The sequence below is a fragment of the Alligator mississippiensis genome, chromosome 5 (genome assembly GCF_030867095.1).
Source record: "Alligator mississippiensis isolate rAllMis1 chromosome 5, rAllMis1, whole genome shotgun sequence".
NCBI classification, from domain to species: domain Eukaryota; kingdom Metazoa; phylum Chordata; order Crocodylia; family Alligatoridae; genus Alligator; species Alligator mississippiensis.
This window is the reverse complement of record NC_081828.1, coordinates 79,612,775-79,637,306: the sequence shown is the minus strand read 5'-3', so window position 1 is coordinate 79,637,306 and position 24,532 is coordinate 79,612,775. Positions and strand designations below refer to the sequence as shown.

The following is a 24,532-nucleotide window of genomic DNA, read 5'->3' as shown; positions in this document are numbered from 1 at the left end:
GGAAGGTATCACTACAATTATGTGAACGATTTTTGAGCTCTGTGGCCACTAAACATATAGGGCATGTTTAGATGAGCATGCATGTGCGGTTTGTGGTGCCTTAAACTTGTTTCAGACACCACAAACTGCATGCGGCTCATGCAACCATTTGCCACACTGCAAATTTGAAACTAGAAATACCCGGTGTAAAAAATAAAAAAATAATAAAATAAAATAAAAAAGAAAGTGATGAGGCACAAGCTCTAGAACAGTGGTAGGCAAAATACAGCCCGCAAGCTGGATTCAGCCCACTAGGCCATTCTATCCAGCCTGTGGGGCCCCTAAAAAAATTTAGAAAACAATTATTACTCTGTCCTTGGTTCCTTTCAAAGATGACAGGACCCAGGGGAAGCCCCAGCAGGCTCCTGCAACATCAGGGCCTGCCCAGCCCTGCTCCCCCAGCTGCAAGCCCCAGCAGGAGCTTCTGGTCTGGGACTGTGTGGCTCCTCCTGCATGGGAAACTCGGGTAAGAAGGGTGGGGGAAAGGCAGGGGATGAGCTGGTGCTGAGCATGGGGAAAAGCAGCCCCTCCCCTGCCCCGTGACCAGAGCCCCACACTGCAGCCGCTCACAGCCTGTGTGGGGCTGTCCTGAGCAGGCACAGGCAGCCCCACATGGGCTGCAAGCGGTTGCAGAGTGGAGCGCCGGCCATGGGGCAGGGGAGGGGCCGCTTTTCCCCACTCTCAGCACCAGCTTGTAACCTGCTCCTGCTGCCAGCCTGGGCCCTGTGCCAGCTCTGGGCTCTCCTGTTGTGGCTGCACTGCAGTGGCAGCAGCTGCAGCGCCCCCACTTGCTGTGCTGGGCAGTGTTTGCTACTGCTGCCTGCTCAGAGCTCCCACTCTGGGCAATACAGAGCCAACCGCGCTGTAATCAGCCTGGCCCTCCTGCCTTAGCCTGGCCCCCCTGCCTTAGGAAATGTAATTATTGCATCACAGATTACAGCTTTTATTAGATAGATCAGGGCTCTTCAATTGACATATGACTGTGAGTGGTTAACATGCAGCTTGCAGGTGCGTCTCCCATTGCTGCATGGCAGAAGAGAGCCTGGGGCTACACACTGCTATAGCCCCCCAGAGAGTGCGGGAACGGCATGTGCTGCTGTAGGTTGGGATCCTGGGGCCAGCTCTCCAACATGTGGCCTCATAGGCGGCAGAAGGCCAGGGCTAATGGGACTTAGCGCCCCCTGCCCCCCACCCAGCCAAACGTGCAGCGCAGAGGGCCACAGGGCAGCCCAGGCATGAGCTCTAGGCAGCTGCAGTAGGTGGCATGCGTAGACAGACATGCAGCCGCAGCTGTATGCAGCCAGGCTTGCAGCCTGGCGGCATGTGGAGCACTGCCCACCACAGCAGGCAAGTCTGTGAAGGGGAAGTAGCATGGGGGGGGAGGGGGCAGATCGAAGCCCCCACAGTGAGGGAGGGAGTGGGACAGGGGCTGGGGTGAATGGGACCCCAGGGCAGGTCATGGAATGGTTGGAGCCTGGGTGGCTCTTCCAGGAGTGTGGGGGGGTTCCTGCCACTGCACGCACCCCAGGGGAGGCACAGGGGGCATGTGCCCCCTGGATTTGTGTGTGGGTTGGTGGTGGGCTGCCACAGGTTGGGGCTTTGCATCCCACTGCCTCGGGAACCACGTGACACCATGTGCCTGCCACCACCAGGCAGGTAGGTGACACAGTGCAGCCTGGTGACAGCAGGCACATGGCATCATGCAGCACCCAAGGCAGTGGGGTGCAGAGCCCAGTGCACAGTGTCACAACCCAAGGGTGTGATTTTTGTTTTGTGTGCGCTTTGGCATCACTGAATTATTTTCCCACCGTTTGAAGCTTTCTTTGCAGTGTGCATTTCTTCTTTGCAGCTAAGAAATGCACGTTGCAAGGAGTTCCCGCCATTTGTATTCTAATTTGAGCTCCATTATTGGCTTGCGTTAAATTATTCACACGTGGCGGCTAGCAATTGGCTTGCTAGCCGTATAAGAGGCTTGAGTGGTTTCCGCCCAAGTTGGAGGACTCCACGACTATCAGGAGGAAGAGAACTTCACGTCTTGTGAAGATCTCTAAGCGCTGCGGACCCTGTCGGACCCAGCATATTCAAAGAAGGCAACAGGGGTCTGATCAGCCTCTAGCCTCTCCCCGTCACCGAGCGCAATCCTCGACGTATCCCTCTTCCCTGCGCGCAAAAAGGATCCACGGAGCCTCGACAACTCCGTGGGAGTGATCCGAATACTGTCTGAGTCCTCAAACGAGGATTTAAGCGGAGCTTTGCCTGGGAAACTGTCCAGCCTACACCACGACCATCTTCAGTGTAAGTAAACAATCTTGAATCAACCATTACGAGTCTGTGCCTAATTCTAGCGTGTTGCCTGCTTTCTCCGACCCAGCGTGCCCGGGCTGCTGGCCACGGCCCGCGCGGCGCGAAAAAGGGCCCGGATCGCTCCCGGCCTACACGCAGCAGGCAGCCTGCCTCCGCCTCATGCACAGATCTGGGAGGCATGTGCCCCCCGTGCCTCCCCTGGGGTGTGCACAGTGATGGGAGCTCCCCTGTGCCCCTGAATGCGCTGCCCGGGCTCTGACTGTCCCATGACCCACCCTGTGGCCCCATCCACCCCTGCCCCTACCCACTCCCCTCTCACTGTGGGGGCCTCAATCGCCCCCCACCCCCAATTGGCCCTTCCTTCTCCCCCCCCCCTTCCCCTCCACAGATTTACCTGCTGGGTGGTGTGTATGTGTCTATCCGTCTGTGTGTGTGTGTGTGTGTGTGTGTACTTGGGGGGAGGGTGGCCCAAGTTATATTTTGTCCCTCTGCCTATACATAGCCTGCACAGTGTATGGCTCAGGGGTCATTTGATGGTGCAGCATATAACTGTAAGTTGTTCTGAAGATAGACAGCTGTGAGATTAACCAATGCCACATCAGTGATTCCTGCTGGATAGTTAAATCTTGTCATTTCAGTTTAACAGTGGAGGCAAGAAAGGAGAAACTAAACAGATGTGAGGCTGGAAGAATCTGATCGATTAATATTACACTTTGATGCACAAGTTGGGGCTGTGGGGTCAGAAGTTGGCAAAGTGCTCTTAGTATCAGATTTCAGTCTTCTTCAGTCACACCTGTGCAACCTCCATGGATTGGAACTCCCATACGTGTATCTGAAAGCAGAATTTGGTCCTATATGTGTATTTATCAGCATTTTTTTATAGACCAAATGTAACACTTGTTACCTTGTGCTTAAATGTCACATCTAAGCATGTGAGAAGTAAAGTTTAGAGAAGGGATGTAGGAAGTCAAGGTTCTTTGGGTAGATGTGATATCTTTTATCAGACCAACTAAATAGTTGGAAAAAACTTCTTTACAAGCTTTTGGGCACAAACACCCTTCCTCGGGCATAGGGAGACTCTGCTGCTGTGCTGAGATCTCTAAGGTAGAAAAGAAGCTAGGGTAAAGAGATGTCTGTGAAGATGCAAATGAGAGGAAGTTTGGAAGACAAAGGGTAGAGATAGGAGGGGAGGTGGGGGAGGAGAGGGAAAAGTGAAGGAATGAAGGTTTTCAGGTAAAAGGCAAGTTACCTGGTGTGTTAAATGTCATGCAGGTTGTAAAGTATCATAAATATCTCAGAGAAAGGGTGTGTATTAGAAAAATTAGACTAATTTTTAAGATAATCACTTCACAGATGCAGCATGGGGTGCCGGCCACGGACTGGGGGAGGGGCCGCTTTTCCACATGCTTAGCACCAGCTTGTAACCTGCCCCCACTGCCAGCCTGGCCGGCATGGGCCCCGTGCCGACTCCGGGCTTGCCTGTCAGGGCTGTGCCCCAGTGGCATCAGCTGCAGTCCCCCCCCTCCCCCGCTTGCTGCACCTAGCAGTGTTTGCTGCTGCTCCCCACCCGGAGCTCCCAAGCTGGGCAGCACAGAGGTGGCAGTGGCAGCTGCACCGCAGCCTGCTGCAGCCAGCCTGGCCCTCCTGCAGGCAGCAGCAGCAAACACTGCCTGGTGCGGCAAGCGGGGGGGAGGGGGCTGCAGCTGCTGCTGCCGCAGCACAGCCCCGTCGGGCAAGCCCGGGGCCAGTGCGGGGCCCAGGCTGGCAGCAGGGGTGTGTTACAAGCTGGTGTTGAGCATGGGGAAAAGCGGCCCCTCTCACCACGTGGCCGGCGCCCTGCGCTGCAGCCGCTTGCAGCCCACATGGGGCTGCCTGTGCCTGCTCAGGACAGCCCCACCCAGGCTGTGAGTGGCTGCAGCATGCTGGCCACGGGGCAGGGGAACGGCCACTTTTCCCCACACTCAGCACCAGTTCGTTCTCTGCTGGCAAGCACAGGCTCGGGGCTGCGCACTGCCCCTCTGCCTGTACTGTGGGGCTGGGGGGACACTGGGAGTGAGTGGGCGCAGGAGGCAGCGGGAGCGTGGGGCCCACACTGCTGTCCTGGGGCCAGTGCCGGTGGGGCCCAGAGCAGGGCGACAGGAGTACAGGATCCCGGCCTGTAGGGGCTTTTTGGAGCTGCGCCAGCTCCCCGCTCCCCTGCTGGTGCAGCCCAGCCTAGCTTCACGGACCCCTACCAGCCTGGGCCCCGCTGGCGCTGGTCCTGGGACATTGGTCCCAAGACATTGGGACACTGGTCCCAAAATGGTGACCGGGGGCGAGGCACCTGTCAAGGGGTGGGGCTACCCATGCAGCCCTTGACAGCTTGCCAAAACTGGGTAAGCGGCCCTTCACCCGAAATAATTGCCTGTCCCTGCCCTAGGGGGTACACAGGGACAGAGTGCTGCCACACAGGCACCATCTACCCGCCCAGACACGGGGGCAGGGGAACATTGTATATGGCAGTGGCTGCCACTTTGGACACATGCCATTTTCCCCCCTGCCCTCCCCTTCTCCCCCTGTGCTCCGCGTCTGGCTGCTGAGGGTACACTGTTCCCTGTCTGGCTGCCAGGGGTACACTGATTCAAAAAGGTTGAAAACCCGTGCTCTAGAATATGTAAATACCTGGAGTAGAGAAATGCTATAATAGCAAGATATCTGGCTATGGCGCACAACTGGGAGTGGAGAGATCAGATTTTAAAAGATTACTAATGCTGATGCCCAGCACTAAAAATAATTCTCTCATGACCTCAACCCCTCTATTGGTAAAATAAACAAGATAAAATAGAGTGAAGACTTTCTTTTGTGTGTAGTAAAGCCATTGGGGATTCTAATAAAAGCTGACTCAAAGCCAGTGTTTATTTAGAGAAAAAATTAATAAGCTCATGAGGCAGCTTGCAGGGACTCCTTGCTGTCCAGTTCCCAGTTGTTTTGCCGATCTCAGCAGCACTTGCTTGCTCCCTGCCCATATTTAAGCCATGAATATCTATTTCCTGTGGTGGTGACACTTTCACCTTACCAGCTGCACTTCTTTCCCTTTCTCAGATATACTTTGCTTAACTCTTTATTTTCCTCTTCCGTTCTTTAAATCCTCTGGACTTTCTTAGTTCAGCAGTTCTCACACTCTGGTTTAACTTCACATTTGCTCTTTCCAAATGATGGCTTTTTAAATGTTGGGCCTCCAAATTTTGCGGAGGAATAAATTTGGCAGCTCCTTGCAATTGCTGTATTTGTATGGCTTCATCCCATACATCACCATTCCCAGTACTCAGACCCACAGGAAGCATAGCAACACTAGAATGTCTTGTCATTTGAAATGAAATTTCAAAGTGAGTGTAACCCGGGCGGTACTCCAAGAGGTACCCCCTCTCCAGTTGAAGGGATCAAAGCAGGTGCACAAGCACTGTGGGAGGTGTAGGGACTCTCCTCCCCCTATAGAGCAGAGCCAGACCACCAGTGGGGACTTAACCATATACCTTTTAATGAGAGAATACTGGGAGCATAACCAGTATAAACCAGGGGGCATAGGGGACACTACAATGCCTCAAGGGGCAGGATTCAACAAAGGTTAGACACTTACAATCATAGACATATTCATCTAGTTGACAAAAGACAGGGTTAACCAAAATGTAAAACATAAACAGCAGAACAAACTATACTGGTTGATGAAATATAAAAGGCATGAAATACAAAATGTCAAATGACAAGGAATATAGGGCCTAGGTACCTGGAGGGGGACAAAGGGGGAAAACACAATGCCTCCTTTCCACTGCAAGAAGAATTTCCCCCCTGTTAGCTCACTCACCCCAAGTCACCACATCTGGGATTTGAAGTCGGATCTCCCACATGGTAGGCAGAAGCTGTACCACACAGCTACCAGCACTGGTACTATACCAAGCTGCTAGGGGTCTTGACCTTCCAGGAGCCCTGGCCTGATGTCGAGCTGCCTGGCCTCTTATTGGAGGAGCTGGAAGCAGAGCTGGGAACCTCTTAGGTCACTGCTCAGATCCTTGCTGGAGCTGGGGAGCCTCTCCTGCTGGCCACAGCTTCTCGTAGGGGATCCTGGAGCCCAGCAGGGAGCCTCACCTGCCGGCCGCACGCCATGCTGCTGAGGGTCCAAATGCGGCCTGCAGGTCTCATTCTTTCAGGCTCTTCTGGGGCAACTGCTCCAGCCTCACTGGTCTCTCCTGAGTCAATCGTGCTGCCCCTTTTATCCCCCTCCAGGTGACCTAAGGAGCCAATCAGGGGACATGGAGGGTGAGTCTCTGGGGCCTGATTGGTGAGGAAAGGGAATCCCAAGTCCTCCAATCATCTTTTACCCTTTCAAAACCCCTGGGCCAAATCATTACCAGATTGGTGAGGAAAGGGAATCCCAAGTCCTTCAATCATCTTTTGCCCTTTAAAAACCCCTGGGGTAAGTCACTGCCAGCCAGCCCATCACATGAGGAAAAAAAAATTGCTTGGACTTTGTCTTGTCAGCTATCCTATTCCATTGCTTGTCCTGGATACCATTAATTGTCAAACCTAATGACTCTGAATTTCCTATTTACATGAAGCTTCTTGTGACAGTATTGATTTAATGTGTCCATAGCTAAGACTACTATGCTAATCTGAGTTGTCTTCACATGACTGACATGAAGGTTTCTGGAATCTCAGTGCCCACATATTCTTCTCATGCTTCATTTTTTTCATGTCTTCAGACTTGCCCAGTATTCAAAGGGTTGCATTAACTCTGATATGATGGGATGTCTCTAAATATGATACTTTGCTTACCAGTCTTTCAAATGTAAATGTTCAAGTGTTGTCCTGCAAAGTGCTAAGTTGTGTGAATTTGAGTTGCCCTTGTGGAGGATCAAACCTTAACCTGTGCACATCTTTTAGCTTTAGGTTGAGAACTCAATTTCAATGAAAAGGGAAACTTCACCAGACAGTCCACTTCTCTTCAGCGGTAAGAATCTGAATTTTAGCTTGGAGTTTCCCAGCATGGCATCAATATATGAATATCTTTTTCCTCTTCTGTTTTTTGGATATCTGTCTTCTACATAGTTGCTAAGGTGTGTAACACAAAATACCATTCACTTAATGTACATCTATGATTGTGGGTGCTCAATTGTAAAATCAGATTTTAAAAAATCGGGACATTCTCAAGTGGCGGTAGACCATTAGATCTGCATTAAATTCAGTGGAATTATGCCTAATTACACCATTGCTAGATCTTGTCTTGAAAAGCACAGTGGCCCCCTCATTCTTATATGCATACTGAGCAGGTAAGAAGACCATAGAACATTAGGAACCCTTTAAGCCCTCGACAACCTTTTGAAGGTGTCTGTGGAATCAGCCTTTTGAAAATACTTTTCAGCAGGTTGATCTTTATTATGGGCTTGATAAAACAGCTTAGAAGATTATGCAAAGGCAAACGTTAAAAAAGAACCTGAATTACTTTTGGCTGTATTGTTTGACCTACTTGCATTTGTTTCACAAAAAATGCTGTTGTGCTTGCCAGACATAAATACACACTGGCTAATTCTTTTTAACATTATGGCCCACAACAGATTCAAGCTATGCTTAGCTGTAGAACAAAGACTTATTATGTGCTGCTTTTGTTAAAATATATTTGACTCCATGTTGTAGTTGTCAGTTAGTGTTTTAGAAATGAAGGAGTCTAAATTGCTTTCTGTAATTAAATCTGTTGTTAAGCTGGGGGAAAATGGCAGAAATTAAGTATATTTATGCTTAAATTTTTAGGTAAGTTATAAACAATTTTCATTTAAAAAGAATTCACCATTTGATTTAAAAACAGAAAGACAGTATATCTGGAATCAAAAACTTTTAAAAACCATGTCTGGAGGCAATTAATGGAAGATTAAATAAAGATTAGGAAAACAAAGGAAATAGATTTGATGGTGGTTTTAATATAGCTTTTTTAAGCAATGTGTTTTAAGTGCATGTGGCTGTGTACTCTCTTGCATCCATTTCACTTTATAACTTCCCTGAAATTACGAGTGTTTAAGTGCAAAAGTATATATATGTGTGTTTTTAAGTGCAGCATATAAGTGTAGTCTAAAATAATATTAATAGTGTTTGTTGAAATAAATTTTTTTTCTTTGAAAAGGCTAAAATGCCATATGCTACATAGGATATGTAACTCTCTCTTGCTGTGTAAATTAACATGCCAGTTTGAAGGGTATATTTATTTTTGTTGTAAGCATGGATTTCCTTTTTTGTCTAGGTAAAAGTCATGTTATGAATCCTTTTTTCTGTTTATTGGCTTCAAAGTCAATGAATACTCCACTCTGATTTTATAGAGGTCACACTACCTTTCACTTTTGCTCATGGAGCCTGAGTTTGTTGAAAGGGAATATTATGTGCAGGCAGATTGTGGGACTTGCAGTCAGTACACCCGGAGTTCAGCCAGCTATTGTTAAGGCTTTCTTGGGGTTCCTTCTTGCTCTGTGGACCACAGCAAGTGGTATCCTTATGTTCTTTATTCCCCTTCTCTACTAAATGGCAGAAATACTCCCCAACTTCAGAGTGGTGTCATGAAACTCCTTAATCTGTTTTGGTCCATTTGTAGGCTGCCGATTGCACAGTCCTACTGGATTGAGCTAACCAGCTGTATAATGGGTACAGTGGTATAACTTAAACTGGTAGATGGTGACTCCTCCTTTCTGAGAGTGAACATAGCATAGAATGGCATGAGTTAATCTGGTGTAAGGTTGTGTCTTGTTCACTCCACTTTTACTACAGAGTTAATTTATTTCACAGTAAAGATACCTTGGTTCTGCACTCTATAACCGTTACTACATTTGTTGTTTAAAAAAAATAAACCCGACCTGTTGTTATTATAAAATGCCACCTCCTTAAATTTCATTATGAACAAAACATCTTGACAAAGACTGTTGCAACAGAAGACCAAAAAAGTTATTTGAAAGGGAGGCTGTTTGTCCAGTAGCTAAAATGCAAAATGTCTTTGGAAGAAAATTTCTGAAAGTGGCAAGAAGATGTACCTTGAACCATTAAAACTGACAAGCCCCCAAACTACTTTTAGTTAAAAAAGAAGAGAATAAAAAGTACCTGATGGCAGTTACGGCAAATATACTTACTACCTCGCATATGAAAAAAGTAATTGCTTTTTCATATGTCAAAAACAGCACATGAGCAACAACTTAGCTGGGGGATCTTCTGAATAGATTTACAGTCACACAACTGAAACATTTCTAGCAAGCCCACCATAATAATAAACCAATGCCTACACTACTTAGCTGCTTTAAAATAATATGCTCAGATTTTACTCAATTCAGAATATGCAGGCCTAAAACTATGTTCAGAAGTGATACTGTTGCAACTTGTTCATTCTTTAAAAGCATTTTTAATGCAACCAGAATAAATCAGGAAGAGTCAATCCAGTTTATTCTTATAAAAATATGTTCTTTAAGCTATGTTATTTGGAGGTGTGATTAAAGATGAACCACAGATAGGAAAGAGAATATGGAGAGCTCATTTATCAGTTACATCTGGTGTTTGGGGCTGCAGAATAGTGAATTACTAATACCGTATATTCTTATGAGGATGTTCTTTGGTTTTCATGTCCGATTACAAGAATCCCATGAAGAAATGACAAGGTAATTATAGGCTTTAACTCTTGACAATTGCCAGCAGACAAGAATGCATTAAAGATAGGAATTTGCCTTTTAGGCAGAGGTAGCCTGTTTGGGTGTGTCTGTAAGCAGTATTTTCTCTGTGTTTTGACAAAGCAGAGTGTGATGTGCCAATAATGGAAATGCAGTTGTGAAAAATGAACAGAAAATAAACCTAGAAAAAGCATAATTAGCAAACAGTGTGGTAATGGCAGCTATGAGTGCTGCTCTGAAGGAGGAAGAAGACCCTGCATTCTAAAAAACCTCCTTTTATTTGTTCTTTAAAAAAATTAAATGTGGAGCTGAAACTTCTTTTAGGTTTCAGCTCCAAACTTGAATTGTAGGAGGAAGTTTTGATTAAATCCAGTTGACATTTCTTGGGGTTTGGGTTTAAAAGTTCAAACTTTGGCCCCAGTTCTCTGGCGTGTCCTTAGCTTCTGTTGGGACTTCAGTGTTCCAGTGCAGTGGAAGAGGAGGGCTCCATGTCTCAACTTCTTGAACTGTCATGCTCTTTGTGCAGATGTATGTCAGTGAGGACAGAACACTGTGAACCTGTGGCAACTTAGACTTCTGACTGAATGAAAATGAAAGAAATATGACATAAGCTCCAACTTTCCTTATATACTAAGGGCAACCTGTTTCAGAAACCACAGATGGCTGGGTTGTCAATTTTTGCATTTCTGTGTGGTTATTTACAGCTGTGGAAATTGGATGGCTAGGGCCACCATTTGGAAGCAGGTACCATTGTACACCCACTTGGCAGTCATGTTACATAGATGTGTATAGCATGGAAACGATGGATAATTTGATTCCCGTGACAGATCTGGATTCTTGATTTCTAGTTTGGGCAAAACTGCCACTGACAGTAGGTGTTTCATATGAGAGCAAGAAGGGTCAATATCTTACTCATGGAAGAAAGTGCTTATATTTACAAAGAAACAATGTTGCCACTTCCCAATCTTTTCTTCTGTAATGTGCCTGTTTGACTAATATGCTGCAGAGATCAACATGAAGATCAGAGGATGTGAAATTTGAAATAGGTAGGCCTACTGGGCCTCCACCAATGATATCTGAAAAGTTAGGAATCCTAAAATTACATTGATTTGGGAGAAAAAAAATACACAGGCTTTATTGGAATCTGGAACACAAGAATGTAGGACTGGCAGGCACTGAACCCATTGCTACCTCCACAGTAGAAGACTAGCACTTTGTCCGAGTCTGGAAGATGGCAGCCTATCTGGTTTACAGGACAGGGAAGTCAAAGATACAAGCTGTGGATGAGAAGGGCAAAGCCCAGCTCTGATTACCACAGAACCCTGGCTTTTAGCTCTTGGCACTAGTCCAATTTCTGGATGAAAGTTAGAGCTGAATTTACTAGGCAGGGGAAAACTTGATTATAGAGAGCTGGCAGCAAAACATCTGATTTGAGTATCTGCTGTGTCTCCCCTTGCTTGTGCCCTGCTTATAATCTGTCTACCTAGTAAATTGAAGGTGTGATTGTAGATTGGATGGGCAATCCTGGGCTAACTTTGATTTAGCCAGTAGGAGTGGCACAAGTACTGAAGATGCAGAGGCACAAATTGTACAAAATTCTTGGACACCCTGGGTATCTGTTCTGGTTATTAGCTAATGCATGCTGATTTCAAGCTAGTAATGGATGTGCCTCCCCGCAGTGCAGTTGCGCCTTCATTACGCTAGGAACACACACTCGTAAATCCAAGTTATGAATAAATAACAGGAAAAAATGTTTTACAACTTTCTGTAGTTAAATAATTGAACTAGATTCTCATATATTGATGATTTTCTCTCTCTCACACTTACGCTTGCACATTTCCTTACACCGCACAAAAGGAGCACCCCCAGTACCTTCTTTGTCTTTAAAGCTAACAGAGATTTCTTTGAAGTTGAGGTTGCGGGTAGAAGAAATTGTGTTGTGCCGTGCCAGCTCTGCAGGGATAAGGCACAAAGGACAGTGAGCGATACTGCTCTGCTGCCTGCTGATGCAGCTTTTTTGCACTTGGAGCAGCTGTAATCAGTACAAAACTTGGAAGCCTGATGCTAGTGGATCCAAGCAGGAAGGTGATGGTAGGGGTCCTGGAGTGGCACTGAGACCGAGCGAATCTGTTGGGATTGGGGGCATAGTTGTGTCTGCTTTTAAGCTGGGTCACTTTATGGACTGACTCAGAGAGCTCGTAGGAATCTTTCTCCTATCAGAGTTCTCCTCAAAGGTGTTTATTTGTGAATTTGTTAGTAGCAGTGGTCTTGGAGAGGATGGGTTCAACTTGTCCTTCTTATTTACTAACACAGTACTTGATCCCGAGGGCATCAGCAAATGGAACTTTATGCCTGCTGGCTTGGGATGACTTCATTTGCTGTCAATAGAAACCAGTCATCCAGGCAGTTGATTTGACCAATTAATTTTAGAGCTGTAAAGCAGTTTGAGAATGAAGAGCTTTCTCTAACGGCTGAGTATTAGAGCAATTTCAGGTAATCCGGGCAAGGAAATAGCTAAGAAAATATACAGGAAATATCTAAGGAAAATGCATACCACTCATCATGTACCTTATGAAAAATCAGCAGTGGATAAATATTATAGACATTTTTGTATGGTTGTTTTTAATGGAATATGGCAGTGGTTGGCAACCTTTTTAGGCTGTAGGCCAGAATAAGTTAGTTTGGGTCTGAGGTATGTGGGCAGGTGCTAGGATCCACTCCAGCCACTTACCACTGCTTTTCCCTGCAGCGGCATGGGAGGAAGGGACTGCTGCTGAAGCCCCATGTCCACAGGTTGGACGTGATCCATGAGCCATAGGTTGCCAACCCCTAGAATATGGCATTTGATAAGATTGCATAGTTCATCTGCTGTATTTGGGATCAATTTTTTTCATACTTGTGAATCTTCTGTTTCCATTAGTCTCTGTTCTGTGGATCTTGTTCAGGAAAATCTCACTTAGCTTCAGCCTGATTTTTGCCTGAATAAGCCTGAACAAGTCTTGCAGAAAAAGGCCATGGTAAACCACTCAGATGTATTCTAAATAAAGGGATTTATAGGTTGCAGTTCACTCTGAATCCTTTACATTTTACCACCTTTCTACATAAAAACATAATATTCATAAAAATCAATTTCAGAAGTAGCAGATGTTAAATCCTAGAAGTTTTTTAATTGGAGCCCTGTGACTGCAGCAAGTATGTTTGCCTTTTAGATAAGAATGCACCTGGTGTAGTTGTCAGGTAAGTTCTGTGTCATCCATTCTGCCAGTTTGTTTCAAATCTGGTCAGCCCAGTAGACTGCCTCTGTTCTTTGTGGGTTGTGGGATGGGAGAGGGGGGAAAAAGGGAGGAGGTAAAAAAAAAAAAAAAAAAGCATTCCCATGCCAGAATAAAAGGCTATATTAGCAATAGGTTTGGTATGTTTGGAAAATATTTTTGAGTGCCTAAGAGGAATCTGCTTCTGATTATTTGAGAGCCTTCCTGGTAGGCATCACTGTCCAACCTTAGTCATTTGTGTCTGTCTAAGATTTTTTGTTTTGTTTTGTTTTGTTCAGCCTGAGGTCATAAAGAAAATCCTATTCAGACAGTTTATAAAGGAAAGCATGCAGCTGGGTTTTAAAGGTAAGATGCATCTGTGTTATAACAATTGAATACATTCAGGGTTATGCAGTTATTTTTTTTCATATTTATTGTACTTTATATATTTCTGAAATGAAAACATGCCTAGGAATGAAAAGAGAAAATACTCTTTCCCCTGCCTTGCTGGTGACAGACTCTTGATAAATATATGAGTGAGTACAGGGTGAGGTTTTTTGTTGTTGTTTGCTTCCCCTCCCCCCAACACACACACACACACACACACACACACACACACTTTTTAGTAAGCCTGGGAACTGCAGAGATGGGAAATGATCTAGCTCCTTGATTTCTAGTTTATAGATCTGAAGCCAACAGCACCTCAGAGAATATGGAGAGAGAGAAAAATTGCCACTACCTTTGAAAAAAAAAACACCTTGTGGTTCTTTAAATACATATCCTTTTTATCACCCCAGAAAATATCAACTGTGACCACCTCTTAGAAAGACAAAAGTCATTTGGTCTCCTTTCTCTCCAGACAGCCCTCAGCCTACTTTCTGAGATGTCCATAAGGGGGTTCTAGTCATACAACTGACAGACGATAATAAAAATAGGAGTAAATACCATTCACTTCATTATGTAAATCACACTGAATAAAGCAATAATTTTTGGTCTTGCTGGATTCATTTTGTGAGCGATCTTTATTTGGTCTTTTCACTCCAGGATATTCCATGACAACTGTGGAGAAATAAGCACTGAACATAAATACATTTCTCTGTCTAAAAATGAAAGTGTAGAAATAGAATTTTTTGTCAGATGGCAATATGGGTTTATGTACTTTACATATGTGAATTCTACATATGCAGAGAGAGACTGTTTTAGAATAACTTACAGACTTTGCATATTTTTCAAAGGTGGTATATTTCTGTGTGTGTGTGTGTGAGCACATATGTGCATTTATACTTTTCTTGATGTTTGTTCTTTTATAAAATGGGTTGAAAATAAAACCACCTTAGTTATGTATGGACAATAGGGTAGAAATTACCTAGAATTTTTTTAAAGGTGACTTGTCTTTTGGAGACCTAAGTGAGAGTTGTTTGCCCTTTTTAATTTTCCAGTTCTGAAAGCTGTTGTTAAAAATGCAATCTTCTGAATCTCAGACTGAACTGAAGCAGAATCACATGACGCCATCACCCTGGAAAGCCAGAACCAGCCCAGAAACATACAGGGAAAAAACACTAAGGGTAATCTGAAATAATTAGGACAACAGTAAATAGAGATATCTGGGATGCAAATAATTTAGTAAACCAGATCACCACTAGCATAATGGAGTTCCCTCCAAAAGCATACTGCATTTATTTTTGGATACACCTGGTCCTTTCACCCATGCCTTTTAAAATATTCAGACTACTTAAAATGCATATTCTCTTTGTTTCAGTCAGTGCATTGTTCAGGGTAGGATAGTCCTTTGTCAAAATCAAAATAAAATTCCTGTTTAAGAACCAGGTTGTGACTGTAGACACAACTCTGAGGAAGGGATATCTCTATCCAGGCACAGTGTCAGAAGGCACTGATTCAGTGTCACACCTCCAAGGTGCACTTCCTTCTCTTCTTCTTCCTCTCTCCTGGGGTAATAATTTACTACAGGCCTATACCAGCAGTAAATCATGCACTGCCCACCAGCCCTGCTACTAGCTTAGCTATTCTGGGCTGAAAGAAGGAGAATGAAGCTCAAAGTCCTGCCTGTTTCCTCCCACTTGACCTGAAGGGGAGGATAAGCAGATGAGTAGCCTTGTTTAACCTTCTGTAACCAGACTCACAGCCTGGGTATTGGTGCATGCAGTTATGGTTCTAACACATGTCTGTGAGTGAGAAATCCAAGTCGCTGCCTTACCTTATTGGCAATGAAACTGAGCCACACATTTTGGATCCTAGTCAAAGATCTGATCACCATTTCCCACTAGCAGAGGCCCAAGGGAAGGAAGTCTCCACCGTTTTTTTTGCCTCGTTGTGAATTTCCTGACTCTTTGGGGTGTAAGCACTTAGCTAGTTTGTTGCAAAAGTATGGATTTTATGTTAAATTTTCCTTCATTATTTAAATATAAATTTGTGTATGTGTGTCCTTATTATTTTACCAAGTTGCTCCCAGTGCTGTTTGACTTGATGTTGTTGGCATGCGTAACCAGCATTTCTGGTGCTCAGTGCTGAGACTTCCAGGTATTCTTTGGCTCAAAATAGATGAAAATCGAGGCTTCAAAACAATATTTTTTTAAAAATTGATTTTTTTCTGAAATCAGACTTTTTAAAGGTTTAATTGAAAATACATCTTTATTTTAAAAATACCTATTAAGAATAATTTGAAATGCTGACAACAAATATCAAGCCTGAAGTTAGTATAATATTTTTTATTTAATTTAAAATGTCTTTGACATCTTAAACTATACATGCTTGCAGTAATTTTAAAGGAAGTCAAATGACTTAACTAGTGGAAGTCACTAGAACTACATACTATTTATTGAAATGCTAAACCAGCTTGCGACATCAGTAGTCTCACCTACAGAGAATATCTTCTTGTTTTCAGTTAGTTCAGCTAGTTCAGTCCAATGACTAGTTCTTTCATAGTTTAACCATTTGGAAGTGTCTCAGACGGCCGGAGCCAACTTGAGGTGATCTAGAAATTGCTCGGTTATTGGGCGGGCTGGTGAATGGAGAGGCAGACAAAACGTATTGGTTGCAAAAGGGCTTTACTTACGCCGCTAGTAGCCGCGACGCAGGTGGTCCAATCGCTTAAATAATTACACGAGTTGCTCCAGCTGGCAAGACTCAGGCCAGTGAATCCGTAAATGAACTAGGCATGCAGGAAAAAGGGTACGTCGAGGGATGGTGCTTGGCGACGGGGAGAAAAATCGATAGTTGATCAGGCTATCGATTAGCTCAGCCACAAGTCAGGAATCTTCAAAGTCACTCTGCAGCGTGCTCAAGTTCTCCGACTTGGGCGGAAGTCGCACAGAATTTTATACGGCTAACAAGCCAATCGCTAGCCGCCACGTAGGAATAATTTAGAACTGGCCAATAATGGGACACAAATTTGCACACGAATGGCGGGAACTCTCTTGCACCGGAGTTTTCTATTGCAACAGAAAACTTTTGCTGTGCACAGAGATACTCACGTGGCAGGAAAATTCCACTGTGCCGAGGCACTAACATCATTGAGTTGTGACAGGAAGTAAAAAGACAGTGGTTGACCCTTGGATATCCAGTAGGGCTGTGCAAAGCTTCAGTCCTTGATTCGACTCGGCCCAGTTCGGCGGCCGAATCTCTGAATCCAAATCGAATCAGAGGACCCTTTAATCTCTCCCAGTTGAACTGGAACCCTCTGAATCGATTCGGCAGTTTGGACATAGACACAGCTTTAAATGTTTTTTCTACATACCTCTAGGTAGCAGGCGGCTCTTGAATGTTGCGATGCTGGAGCGGATGGAGCATCCCACAGAAGCAAGGGAAGGCTCCCTAGTGCGCTCAGCAGCCGACCCAGCAGTGGACCAGAAGCACTTCCGGGTCTGCCAGGGAATGCTCAGGGTCCCCCTCACCCCCCTGGCTCAGTGACTGGTGCTTTCTGAGTCTGGGGGGGGCACCCAAGGTCCCCCTGCAGCCGATCGCTGAGCCAAGGGGGGGGGGGGGGGGCCCTATGCACTCCCCGGCAGACCTGGAAGTGGGCTGGAAATAACTTCCGGTCCACTTCTGGGTTTGCCACCAAGCACGCAGGCCCCCCCTGCCCTCCCATGCTCCTGTGGGATACTCCATCTGCCCCAGCAATGGTTCACAAGCCATGCTGGTACTTTTGAGGTACGTAGAAAAAACATTTAAAGTAATGTCTATGTCCGAATCACTGATTTTCTGAATCAGCATTGGATCTTCAGATTCAGCTGAATAGAATCGGGGACAGTGGTTTGAGTCAGCGAATCCAATTGCTGTCCCCGATTTGGGCCAAATCCAAATCGAATAGCTTCACACACCCCTAATATCCAAGGGTCAAAAAACCCATGGGGGAAAAAAAAAGTGGAGTGGAGCATACTGGGGCAGCATGCACCACTCAAAACCAGAGCCTGGCTGGGTGGAGCCACACTCTGGCTGCCGGCCAGGCTCCAAGTGGCAGGAGCACCACTGCTGTAGCCATAGGAGGCCCCCAGGACCCCAGGTAAGACTGCTAGGGCCAGCCCAGTGCAGGCCCCAGCCTCCCCTACCCCACCTGGGGTAACCTGCTGCATGCCAAAGGGCTTGTGGCACAGGCATTCCCTGAGGACAACTAGTGGTGGCAAAACGTGTCCCGCTGCTAGTTGTCCCTGGGGAACCAAACATTCGTGCTCATGTGGACATGGCCAGTGAGTTTAATTTTGGTGCAGCTTTAAGTGACAGGTTGTTTCAGATTTACATCAGTGTAAATAGGATCAATCTTTGGCCCTAAAAGCAAATATTTGTAAATCATGTTCTCTCTTGTGCTTTTCCAATTCTGGTTCAAGTGGGGGCGGGGGAAATTACTTCATAGTTTGGAAAGATAACTTAACCTGTCTCGTTCATTTAGTGAATCCAAATATTCTCAGGATTCTGTTGCTAATTCTCATCTGTGGGACAGCCTGAATTTTCAGCTGAATAATTATGGTCATTCTAGATTTGTGTGCGTGTTTGGACTGCTGTAGTAGCTAGTAATCAGGAATGAAAATGGGTCATTTCTGTTAATAGGATAACAGTTGTCTTATTTACTGTAGTTCTTTAGCTGTTTTAAGCATTGCATTTCAGGACAGCCTGTTGAAATAACTGAACTATTTAATTGTCTGAGTGCTGCCCTGATTAGTTACTATCTTTAAAATGGATAACTGAATGTTTAATAAGTGAGACTCTACATGATGATGACATTTCAAAACAATATTTACGAATAGCTTTTACTTTTTCACTGTATCAGTGTTGACGTTTCTCAGCAAAAGATGCTATTTTATTGATTTTTGTTTTCCGTGATTGTGCTGTTATATACTAGAACATAAAGTCTTGTTTCTGCACTCATGGTGGTTTTAAACTGAAGCATTTCTGCTGAGATCAGTGAAATTCCACTGATGCAAAGCAAGTCTAAGAAAGGAGAAATGAATCTCAATGTTGGGATTAGTTTTAACAGTAGTTTAATACTAATGTGAGGGAAAATGGAGTTTAGAGAGGATTATTGATGGATTTAAAATTGGTGGCCACTGCCCTTGGACCTATTGTCACATTGTGAACTGAGAACCCTCCAGAAGCAATTTTCACAGCTTGGTTCGCAGCCCGAAGAACTGATTTCACCATCATTTTGTGGCAGTCTCACCCCTTGGTGCTAATTGGTAGAATGGTCCTGCCCCTTGATACTGATCGGCAGAGAAGCCCTAGAGGGATGAGGGAAAGTGACCACCATCTTGACCGCTGGCTGTCCTTTGTGTGGCCCTGTTCCTCAGTGCTGATTGGCAGAAAGGCACGAGGGGGCAGCTACCAACTTGGCTGCTGCCCTTCATGCTGCCCCACCAGCCAGCACCTTCCCCTCCCAGGAGGGCTACAAGGCTTGGCCACAGTGGCAGTTAGGACCGCTGGCTTCCACTGGGGAGCTAGGATTATTTTTATTTTTTATTTTATTTTAGGTTGTTTTTCTAGGAAATCACAGCCAATTCCATTTTTTGTGGTGATTGCAGAGATCATCATTTTTGTAGTTTCTGCAAAAATCATGAAACCACAATTTAAGTAGGTCCCTACTAAAAGTAATTCTAGGTGACTTGTAGCTATGTTAACTCTAGATTAGGCCACATTAGCATAAATGGGTGCTTGTACACATGATGTAAATTTCCCTTTGGGTGGCTTAATGGTGTCACGTTTTACATGAGCAAGGGAAGTTGATGTGAGTTTTGGGAGTTTTAAATGAGTTCACACCTTTACAAACTAAACCACATCCCGATGTAGTTCAGTTTGCAACATTGCTGCTTACAATGTTGCAGCCATTAATCTGTCACAAATGCTCACCCCACTCTACAGCTCCGTTCGAACCTCCTTTCACCCCCATCCCTGCTTCCCTCCACCACTTCCACGCCAGGCCCCACCCCCACACCCAGTCCACTGCAACATCAGGAACCAAAGATGGAGGCAGAAGTGCAGTCAGTGGTAAGTCTGCCATTGCCCCAGGCGGGGGTTGCGGGGGGGGAGGGCTTGGGTGTATGGTAATGGGGGAAAGCATGAAGTATAGGGTAGGTAACGTGGGTTAACTGCTGTCTCTCTTGAAGCCACATCCCGATGTAGTTTAGTTTGCAACATTGCTACTTGCAATGTTGCAGCCGTTAATCTGTCACATGTACGTGGTAATTCACTGAATGATGTGTAGTGTGGGGTGGGCTTGGGTGTATGGGAATAGGGGAAAGCATGAAAGTATAGGGTAGGTAAAGTGGGCTAACTGCAGTCTCTCTTCCGATTGCCCTTCAGCTGTGCTTCACTTGAGGACTGCCGACTTAGCAACCCAGACCTCTGATATTCTGCTTCACAAAGTGCATAGATATGCCCAGAGAAGGTTTGGGGACATCTCCTGTAGCAGATTTCGTAACCTGTAAGGGGAGGCGAGGAAAGTGAGTTTGGGAGTATGGGGCAGCCCCCCTCCCCCACCGTTGTCCTTCATTCCCTACAGCATGACCATTGTTTGCATCCTGAATCAAGCAGGGATCCCTCCACAGTCCATTAGAAGAGGGATGCCTCTGCTCTGTTGGGAATTGGGGTGCAGCAAATGAAAACATCTGTGTTTTGAGAGGGAAAGGACTTTTAAGGGGGTATTTAACAACTTTGTTTTTATTAATTGCTTTGTATTTGTGGGTAGGGGAGCAGACTTTCGACAGGAGTGAGCATTTGACAGCAAAGGTAGTGTAAAAGGAATTGAGTCATAGCCAGGAGAAACTTCTTAAAAACACTGGCCAGGCTTAGGACATCAAATCTCAATTAAGAGTTCAGATCAGTGTGTTTTAGCTAAACCAACAAGGTGACCCAGAATCATCTCCTTTCTGACCATATTTGTCAATTTTCATCATGTAATGTTGTTAGTCTTTATTTGGGGGGGGGTAAAAAGGGCTCAATTCTGTGAGGTGGGTTCCTCTGGCATCCTTTTACTATGTCTAGTAAAGATATAACATCTCTTAGAACTTAATCTCCCAGTTTGGTAGGACCTTCAGTTTGGTAAAACCCCAATAACGGCCTGATCACCTGTTAAGGAGTTATTAGGATTTTAACAGGGGTGTAGGTTATAGCCGTGTTTGTCTAAGGACATAGGCAGAAAAGGTCTGCCTTAGGATTTTAAGATATAGAGCAGAGATTTCCAAATTTTTTTTTTATTGCATACCCCCTTTCAGATTTACCAGCTGCTTGTGTACCCCTATCAACATATGTTTTAACTCCTTACATGCCAATTATTGTTATAACGAAAATTCAGTCTGCCATTATGCAATTTCTTCTGTGTACCCCCCAGAGATGTCTTGCATACCACAGTTTGGGAACCCCTGACGTAGAGATTCTAAAATGTAAGCTTGCTTAATTCTGCTTGGATCATAAATTTATATCTACATATATTCTTGTTCTTTATTTTTTAGCAATATTCATAATGGTATAATTCTAATAATAAAGCTTTAAAGCTTGCTGTTTCATTCATTGCATTGGATGATCTGTTTTTCATGAGAACAGGGGCTTTCAAAACCCTCAGATCCCTGAATCTACTCCAGGAGTCAACATCATTTAGAAACAGGAGGTGATCATAGAAGAGCTTGAAGGAAAATGGTGTTTGGTGATTTTGGGGGTGACATTCTTTCTGAAACAGTACTGAGGCAGTATACCCAGCCTGAGTCTGTGGGGTATTGTGAAAACAGGTGGTGCTAGGCTTAGAATGAAATGTACATCTGGAACCCTGATCCCATATGATCCCACAGAATTTTTTGGTGTATTGGCCAAATTTCAGTTCCAATTTCGCATGCAATTTCAAATGAGTTTGTCTTTTGTTTCCTCCTTGATGCTTTATTTATTAAGATTGTAAATTTGATATTGCAAGAGAAATAGTTTTAACACTTTAGGTAGCAATTCACAGTGCAAGATATTCAAAGTTAGAGTTAGAGTCTGAACTTTTGATACAATGGCATGTTCTAGTTAATGTTTGGGGAATAATTGAGACTGAATGGTTATTTGTAGGATTTAATTTTTTTGCTTATTCTAAGTTCAAAATATACCTACGTGCATAGTCCTTGAATCTGTATACCCCATATACTCAAATCCTGGAAACATTTTGCACTTGTGTGTTCAAAATGATTTGTGACATTCCACAGTTGGCTGTGGCATTAACGCACAGAGTGGCCATGCAGAAATTGCCGTGGTGAATAAATAATCAATCCACAACAAAAAGGCCATTTAGTTAGGAAGAGAATGCATGTTTAGGTACCTGTACACTCTTTAATCAACTGCATTTTCTAATCTCTGCTGGTGGATATAGAGATTTGGTTTAGGTTTATGTATACTGGGAAAGTGGGGGCTTTTCAGTATAATGCATATCACTAAAATATTGTACATAAACCATTGCTGGTAAATATAAACTAATGCAAATTCTCTGGACCATACTGTAATCTGTTTTACTCATTAGGTACACTAACTGTAATATTTGGGGTTACACAAGTGGGGCACGTCCAGACGAGCACAGGCATTTGTTTCCCCAAGGACAAGTAGCAGTGGTACACCCTGTGTCGCTACTACTTGTCCCTGGGGAATGCCTGTGCCATGTGTGCTGTGGCATGCGGCAGGTTACCCCAGGTAGGGTAGGGGAGGCAGGAGCCAGCAACTGTGCTGTACCCAGAAGCCTTACCTGGTGGCCTCCCAGGGCTGCAGCTGTGGCCGGACACCTGGTCAGCATCCAGATCATGGCCTGGCTGGCCAGGCTCCGTGTGCTGCCCCACTTTTTTTTGGGATGAGATTTCCTAGGGTCAAAAAAACTGCACTATGCTGCAAAGTAGCAGTGTAGGGAATACCTGCATGTGCAGTGTGTGGCGCCACAGACCTCATGTCTGCACTTATCTGGATGCGCCCCTGAAGGCTTTAGGATTTTAATCAATGATAACATGATAAAATATTCATGGCTTGAATAGGAATAATGATGTCATTTTTCTGAATGGAAAAAGCATTTTAATTGGAAAAGATACATGTTTTGTATATTCAAAAAGTTATAATGTTTGAATATTAAGGCAACTGACATCCAAGAGCAAGTACCTGGATTGTATGTGAAGAAGGCTCAGGTGAAACCTGCCACAGAGTAAAAACTTAAATCATCCTTTGTTCCAGCTTTGATATAAAATAACCTGTTTTTTAAGATAAGGAGTCAGTCACCTCTCAAGCAGGGGTGCTCTAGATTTGCTTCCTCTCAACCACAACCCAGAATATTTTCTGTTGTGAAGCACTCTCCTCTTTCTTTGTAGTGATAAGTAAATGAAGTGGACAGCCTCTCACATCCTGAGAAAAATAAAATTGGATGACAACATTGCTATCACCCCACCTACCTTAATGAATTTTAGCCCTAGCTTTCTGCTCTCTGTAGTCCTTTTTTAATTCTGTCTCATAGAAATTACATTCCACTGGCCCACTGTACCCAGCATGTCATCAGGGTCAGCCTGTATGGCAGTGATTCTCAGCCAAGGTGTTGCAGCACCCTGGGGTACCTTGACATATTTTCAAGGGTGCCATGGGGTGCCACACAATGTTAGCACTGTTAGGTGAAAAAAAAATGACAGAGGAGATGAGAGAATCAAGATCCTCCTTTGGGGAGAACATGTGGTTTTTTTGCCCTTCTCCAGGAGTGTCTAATGACTGACTTCTAATGTGACCCTTACCTTGCATCTGCCTGAAGAATAATGAATATATGTTAGAACAGAGACTCCCTTATAATAGACATGACAAATTGTTTGTGGTGGCTTAAAAATGACAGGAATGTTTTAAAAGCATCTATAGCCACTGAGTATTTGTTTTTTTTTTCCTACTGTTTTGTATATTTCCTAGGATTTGCAATAAAAAAGAACTTCATTTTTTTTTCTCAGAGTCTGTGACTACTGTGTGTTATCTAGTACCATTCAAGCTGCTAATTAAAAAGCAGAACTAAACCTTGACAAATGCAAAACTTCTTTTGCATCCATTCAGCTTGTCTAAATAGTTTCAGTGAGGAATCATAATAGAATAGCAGATCAAAGAATACAAATTAAGTCCTTTATCAGACAACCAAATGGCCTCTCATGTTTTCTAGTGTGGGAACAATCTAGTGGATCTCTTGAGACCAGTACATCTTCCATTTCTTTTTACTCTGAGCGCGTTGTGTGTGAATTCAGCTTCAAATTTCTGTTGTCACAGGTTGTTCTGTTGTCCTGAGAAACTGTAATCTTTTGTAGATTCTGTCATGCTGCTGCATTAAGCATTTGAAATATTTCTAAATTTAATCTTCATTTATTTACATCAAGTGAAAAATTCTGTAAATACATTTAAATGAAAATGCAACCAACACTGAGCATAACCATAAAACACGTGACCCATATGGGGCAAACATGCTAACGGGAACTTTTTTTTTTATACACAAATTTTATTTAAAAACACACATACCACGCCACACTTACAAAGCTTCATCTACTGAGCATCCTTGTTTCACCAAAACTTCATGCTGCAAAAACAGCTACATGTCCAAAAGAATACAAACGCATATATTAAACCTTAAACAACATGCATCAACTTCCCACAAAAAACCTTACAGAAGTCTTTATTATCATCTAGAACACCATGAAAAACTATTACCTGAGTAACCATCTGAAACACTCTGGCTCTGCCATCATTCCTTTCTGTTGATTCAGTGAAACAAGTGTATCCAGTCCTTTTCTCCAGTCCTTCTCCACT

General features: G+C 44.3%; 1 protein-coding gene across 12 annotated transcripts in view; it reads left to right on the top strand.

Annotated features, from left to right (window-relative positions):
• The window catches only part of PLEKHG4B (pleckstrin homology and RhoGEF domain containing G4B), a 220,137-nt gene that overhangs the window by 30,926 nt on the left and 164,679 nt on the right, over nucleotides 1-24,532 (top strand). For 11 of the 12 annotated variants that reach the window (XM_059728532.1, XM_019485544.2, XM_059728527.1 and 8 more), the window contains 3 exons: nucleotides 7,261-7,327; nucleotides 13,561-13,627; nucleotides 14,701-14,826. In XM_059728532.1, the coding sequence (XP_059584515.1) occupies nucleotides 14,722-14,826 (105 nt within the window). In that variant the 5' untranslated portion in view covers nucleotides 7,261-7,327; nucleotides 13,561-13,627; nucleotides 14,701-14,721. The remainder of the gene's footprint in view (nucleotides 1-7,260; nucleotides 7,328-13,560; nucleotides 13,628-14,700; nucleotides 14,827-24,532) is intronic. The other variant, XM_019485552.2, reaches the window with a different exon arrangement.